This window comes from Asparagus officinalis, chromosome 4 (genome assembly GCF_001876935.1).
Source record: "Asparagus officinalis chromosome 4, Aspof.V1, whole genome shotgun sequence".
In the NCBI taxonomy this organism is placed as follows: domain Eukaryota; kingdom Viridiplantae; phylum Streptophyta; class Magnoliopsida; order Asparagales; family Asparagaceae; genus Asparagus; species Asparagus officinalis.
Genome location: NC_033797.1, coordinates 108,141,647 through 108,148,641, shown reverse-complemented (window position 1 = coordinate 108,148,641; position 6,995 = coordinate 108,141,647). Strand labels below are relative to the sequence as shown.

Genomic DNA, 6,995 nt, shown 5'->3' with positions numbered 1-6,995 from the left:
AGTCATGACAGTTTACAAGAATTACTAATTTAAAGCTATTCCTGAAAGGGAGTCAGTTTTCAGTCATCTTAGTCACAATCTTGAGCCTTCAGACGTTCGAACCAAAAGACAACGACATACCCGAAAAGGTAAACTCCAATACTTCAAAGTTAACACAACTAATGTAATATCTTGAGACAAGGAGGGAGATGGGATAGTCCATTTGATCCAAGATACTATCCTGGCATTAGAGGCATATTGCCAGAGACTGACGATATGTATAGCCACACCAGATGATGGCAAAGAGCAGCAATTCATTTTGTCTACTTCCTCCACCACACACAAGTGCCACGGGCTCTGCCTCTAGTTGATCAGCCTACTTCTAGTGATGCCAACTCCATTATAGCGTTGAATAAGACTTCTAGCTCAAATCAAGAGGAACAATTTGTGGCAGGCATGACGGCGCGGGAAAAATATTCTTGCTTTGATGGTAGTTCAAAAGAAAGATTTAGATGAGTGATTTGAGCATCAAGAGAAAATATTCGAGCGGCTTCTATCAGCTTCACAACAACAAGGAACCTCTTGAAAAGGGAAACGATCAGCTATCGAAATTTCCCTAGAAACACATGGATCAAGACGATGCAAACTCAACTCGTTTGAAGTTATCAGCACCTCTTAAGCCGACTCAGGAAGTAAAGGCCCTGAAGGATATCCAAAAATAGCTCAACACTTTTTCTCAGCGAGTAAAACTTAATACGGTTGGAATCACCCAATATTTTCCCTCAAGTGGGACATAGTTCCTTATCTGATGTAGTTCAAGCTGCCAACATTGCATATAATTGATGATAAAGATTCTCCAAACCAACATATCTACTACTTTCACTAACAAACTGGAAATATAATAGGTAATGTTGCCATTAAGGTGTAACTTTTATTAGCACCCTTTAGGGGATAGCCTTCGATTAGTTTCAGAATCTGCCTAAGGGTTTAATCAAATCCTGGGCTACACTAGAATCAAAGTTCCTCTCACAATTTCATGACTAACAATCAAATGTTACCATGACCAAACTCCTCTCCAAAAGCAAAGAGGAAATGAGACAGTCAGGAAGTTCATCGAACAATTTCGCAATCTGACATTACGATGTTAAGATATGTCATTACGGATGCTACTCCAAACTTGTTAGCATAATTTTGTGTCTCCTATAGAAGGTCATATGGGCATTGTTATGGTGTATAAATGAAAGGACTTAATGGAGAAAACTTTAAGGCAATAAAGACAGCAAGGGTAGTCCTCCAAACCAAAAGCCAAGTGCAGTTATTCTTACAAAGATGAACATATGGTGTTTATATTCCATGTCCTTAATAGGGATAATTACCTGAAGCTTCTTGAAGCCCGATGCCCTAAAGAAATCAAAAAGACTGACAATCCTAACTACTACCTTTATCACAGAATACTGGGACACCTGATGAAGAACTGCTATATCCTTAATGATGAAATATAGACCTTTGTCAAGTATAGAATCCTCAAGCTCAATCCAGAGCAAAAGAAAGTCACTGCCAATATCGTGACTCTTCAATTCGACTCTATGCCAGAAATCCAAGCCTAAGATAGCATTGTCCCCATTCCTACTACAAGGATAGAAGTGGTCAGTCATGGCCAACAAAACCGATAAAGCCAAGGTTTAGTGCATCTTACTATGGCATGAGGAGAAATAATGTGGGTACATCTCGACCTTCTATAAGATGAACATTAGACTCTTCCGAAGTCCAAGAGAAAGCACAAGATGAAGTTTTACAATGTCATCTCTGTAATCCTTGGAGAGGAATGTCTGTGAGTCTCTTCATTCACTAACTTAGGGGAAGAGAAAATTGCCATGATAAGGACAAAGGTTGTCCGGTATTATTTAAAGAATTATGATAAGCTAGGACCCTCTAAACAACTTGAACTGACCAAGCAAAAGGAGAGTTGATTTAATAAGGCATTGCAGCATCCATCTGATGATTTAAAAGGTGCATTCTGATCTGATATTATGGCCTAATTAGCCAATACCCCGGCTCATATAACATTGTTCAAACTTATCATATGACACCTCTGAGATGAGGGAGCTATAGACTCAGTTAGAGGAGCTCATTGTTGAGAGTTTTATTTGCCGGAGTCATTCTCCATGGGAAACACTGGTCCTTTTCGTGAAGAAGAAGGACGATAGTCTTTGTTTGTGCATAGATTATCGTGAGTTAAATAAATTTACCATCCGGAATAGGTATCCACTACCGAGGATTGATGACTTATTCGATAAGTTGTAGGGAGCGTAATATTTCTCAAAGATTGATCTTCAATCTGGCTATCATCAGTTGCGTGTACGGGAGATTGATATTTCCAAGACTGCGTTTTTGACTTGATATTGGTCGTTTGAGTTTCATGTTTTGCCATTTGGGCTAATCAATGCACCCGTAGTATTCATGGACTTGATGAATTGGGTTTTTCATCCATACTTGGACCAGTTCATGATCTTCTTCATCGACGACATCCTCATCTATTCAAAGTCAGAAGCTAAGCATGAGCAGCATTTTTCATTAGCATTGTAGACTTTGTGAGAGCACTAGTTGTATACTAGCAAATACGAGTTTTGGTTTTCGAAGGTTAGATTTTTAGGCCACGTTATTATCAAGGAGGGCATTGTAGTTGATCCAGCTAAAGTTGAGGCCATTCTTGATTGGGAGCCGACAAAGACCGTTATAAAGATTCATAGCTTTTTGGGACTTATGGGCTACTACAAGAAGTTCATTCAGTATTTTTTGAAAATTGCTACTCCATTGACACGCCTTATGAAGAAGGGTGTTCAGTTTGTTTGGGGGCCAGAGTGCCAGAAAGCCTTTGAGACTTTGATGGCCAAGTTAACTACAGCGCCAGTGCTGATCATCCTGAGTAGTGATAAGACATTTGTTGTCTACACGGATGCATCTTTGTTGGGACAACGAGGCATTTTGATGCAGACACAGAGAGTAGTGGCATACATTTCATGGTAGTTAAGGACTCATAAGCAGAAGTATCCCACACATGACTTAGAGTTGGCAACAGTAGTCTTCGCATTGAAGGTGTGGAGACATTATCTTTATAGAGTTCAGTATAAAATGTTTACAAACCATCAGAGTCTGAAGTACCTCTTCTCTTTGAAGGAACTTAACCAGAGGTAGTGGCAATGGGTTGAGTTCACAAGGATTACGAGTTCACACTGCAGTATCATCAGGGGAAGGTGAATGTCATAGCTGATGCTTTGAGTAGGAAGTGTCGTTACAGGATTGCAGCTTTGAGGTGTTCATTATATCGATACCTTCATACACTCAGCCAGTATAAATTTAGGCTAGAGATCGGCGGATGCAGTGCATTTTTAGGAGCATTAGCTGTGTAACCATCATGGATAGATCGAATGATCAACGCTCAATTGGAGGACTCTTGGATTCAAACCAGAAAGGAGGAGATTACCAAAGAACCTAAGGCAGATTGGACCATCAGAGCAGATGGAGGCCTTCGGATGAAGGGTCAGTTGATAGTGCCAGATAATCCGTAGCTGAAGAAGGACCTATTTGATAAGGCACACTGTACCAGATATACTATGCATCCAGGTATAACCAAGATGTACAAGGACCTGAAGAGATAACTTTGGTGGAGCAGCATGTGTAGGGATATTGCGGAGTATGTAACGAAGTGCTTTACCTATCAGTAAGTGAAGGTAGAAAATCAAAGACCTACAGGGACTCTATAGACCTTACCCATTCCTGAGTAGAAGTGGGTAGATATTTCGATGGATTTGAGCTTGCCAAGGTCTAACAAAGAAAACAATTCAATTTAGGTGATTGGTTATCAATTGACGAAGTCAGAGCACTTCTTGCCAGTTAAGACGACATACACAACGGAGAGTTATGCGATGATCTTCATCCGGGAAATTGTGAGACTACACGGAGTTCCAGAGATGATTGTATCAGAATGAGGCTTAGTTTTCACATCCTATTTCTAGAAGAGTTTCAAGAATTCTTTTGGCAGCCAGCTATCATATATTAGTGTTTTCCACCCACAAATAGATGGTCACACAGAGAGGGTCAACCAAGTGTTATAGTACATGTTGCGGGCATGTGTTATCAATTTCTCGGGCAACTGGGAGGACCATATTCCATTGATTGAGTTTGCATATAACAGCAGTCATCAATCGATGATAGATATGACTCCTTATGAGGCATTATATGGGAGGCCTTGTAGATCCCCGATTTGTTAGGCAGAGCCGGAGGATAGCTTGAACTTGGACTAGATTTGGTTAGATAAACTTTGGAGAAGATAGCATTGATTCAACAGTGTATTATTGTGGCCCAACGTCAACAAAAGAGTTTCGCAGATCAGAGATGATGACCTTTAGAGTTCCAGGTTGGAGATTATGTTTTATTGAAAGTATCACTAATGAAGGGTGTCCAGCGGTTTGGCAGACGGTAAAAGCTTACCCCAAGATATATTAGTTTGTTCCGGATTGTGGAACATGTTGGAGCTATTTCGTATTGACTCGATCTTCCAGCATTGATGTCGGGAGTGCATGATGTCTTTCATGTTTCGATGATCAAGAAGCATTTACGCAATGAGGATTCGTAGAGGGTGTTTGACACACCAGATTTAGAGCTTCAGGCATATTTAACCACCATTGAGATCCCAGTTTGTATTCTTGTTAGAGAGGACAAGAGACTTAGAAATAAAGTAATTCTGTTAGTTAAAGTGCAATGGAATTGAAAAGGAACTAAGGAAGCTTCTTGGGAGCACGAGGAGGATATGCGTCGTGACTACTCGTACCTATTTGAGTAGGTATATTCTGAGTTATAGTATTGTTGTGTTCATAATTATCAGTTTAGCCGCATTTACATTTAATGTTGGAATGTAGGTATTAACACTTAGCTCCTAATATTCGGAATATATGGTATATACATGGGGTTTCTTGTTTGAATTTTTCACCCGACGTACTAGTTCCGCTTAATTAGGGGTTAAGTGGGAGTATTCACATTCTAGATTGTTAAGTATAAATATCACTTGTGATTCATATATGGAGATTAATGGTAGGAGATATGTATGTGAGGGTTTTCTTGTCTGGATTATCCTCTCAACGTGCTTTTCTCGTATTACTAATATCTAAGGTACGATTACGGAATTTCTAGGATAAAATTCATTTGAAGGCCTGGGGGAGGGGGTGAATGTAAAACCCCATAAATTTTGAAAATATTGTGAAAAATAATTATATTTATTATGGATGATACTATTCTGGGATGAATGAGTATGTTTAAAATCGATTTGAGATCAAGTATGTACATATAAGTGTAAATATACAACTGTAAACATGCATATATGATGGATCAGTCAGCTAAAAATTAGCCACTGGTCGGTCGACTGATAACAAAAATCAGTTGATCGATAGGAGTTGACCAGTCGACTGATGTAAAACATCAGTCGACTGAAGGGTGCACAAACCTGACTTTATTTTCGGGTCAATTTTGTTTCGGTTCGGCCCGTTCATTTATATAAGTATATAAACCCAATGTTTCTCCTGCTTTTCATCATCTTCCACATTAACAAACAGCCACCCTCTCCCCTCAAAACCTTAGAACTTATTTTTTTGAATTTTGAAGATCTTTGAGAAGCAAAATCAAGAGGAGGGCAAGATCGCAGGCTTTTGTCGAAGGAGGAACGTGTCTCTTGCGTGTTTTAGGAGTTCAGCACGACTTTGAGGCGAGTTTCATCTCCTCCAAACCCATCCCTTTGTTTTTACTTGGTTTTATTTGGTTTTATCGGATCTTCAAAACTTAGTTTATGTATAAAGATCACTCTTTTAAACTATATGATATAAAGATTCAATCTTTTTGATTTAAAAAGCTATGAAACGGATTATCTGATTTGGATTTAAGATTTAAACTTGATCTAATATGGGATTTTTATTAAGTTAATCGCTTTCATGATAATTTTGCAAATATAATCATGTTAGGGTAAGTAGAACCCCTTAAATATTTGTATTTATGTTTTCATGCAGTAGATATAACCCTAAATATGCCAGATCAAAATGTACACATGAATATCTTTGAAGGAATTTTTAGTTTTAATGTTTTTCACCAAAAATTTATACTCATAGGAATCTAGAAAACATAGCTCTGGTCGGTCGACTTATCAGGAAGATCAGTCGATCGATAGCTGCGTGGACCAAAAAATTTCTCTCTGGTCAGTCGACCGATTCGAGGCATCGGTCGCCCGATCAATGACTGTTTCCATGTGCACGCTTGTGCATGTTTCTGCTAGTCGACTGAATAGTATGGTCGGTCGACTGATCAGAGTTGTGTTGTGTATGTTGTTTTTGTCACATGAGTTGATCGTGAATGCGATGTTTAGGCCTGCACGTCGACACACGTGCCTTGCCATCAAAGTACACGTATTGGGTATACATTCACACAAGCTATTGAGGTCGTAATCTAACATTTTGAGTTTGTCATGATAGAGAGTGACTTTGTTTCAATTTACAATAATTATGGATGCTGTGGAGTGGGGTTAGTTGGTATTCCTACAATAAGACCGCAGATGGACTACTCTCAGAGTGCGGTTATTAGTATACCACAATGAGATCGTGGTAGACTATACTCTATGATGCATTATTCCGGAATAGGTTGACATGCCTATTTCCGCATTGCGTTTGAGTAAGGTAGGTGATGCCACAGGATATTGTGAGCGCCTTATTCAGCATGATTATTTTCTATCAGAGAACTTTACAGATTTGCATTATGCACCCATGATTGATTTCCTCGAGAGTAGGGTATAAAAGTGAGGTTGTCATACACGATATATATTATGCGAGTTTCTTTTACCGGATTATTATACCTGTGATTGCGCCACCTACTTGAGGGTAGTGTAAGATATTTAATGTGACTTGAATTGGACGAGATTTGGTAATGTGTTGTTCTTTTATTTATTGTTTTATTCATAGGATTTGGAGTTCGGATTT

At 39.0% G+C, this 6,995-nt stretch overlaps 1 protein-coding gene across 1 annotated transcript; it reads left to right on the top strand.

Moving 5' to 3' along the window:
* LOC109839142 (uncharacterized mitochondrial protein AtMg00860-like) lies at nt 1,633–3,006 on the top strand. Its single transcript, XM_020407571.1, has 2 exons — nt 1,633–1,659; nt 2,620–3,006. Exons 1-2 carry the CDS (start codon nt 1,633–1,635, stop codon nt 3,004–3,006), a joined length of 414 nt encoding a protein of 137 aa, XP_020263160.1.

Coding starts and splice junctions, on each gene's coding strand:
- LOC109839142 (XM_020407571.1), top strand. CDS start 1,633: ATGGCCAACAAAACCGATAAAGCCAAG. Junction 1,660..2,619: donor ACAAAACCGATAAAGCCAAG/GTTTAGTGCATC, acceptor TGGTTTTCGAAG/GTTAGATTTTTAGGCCACGT.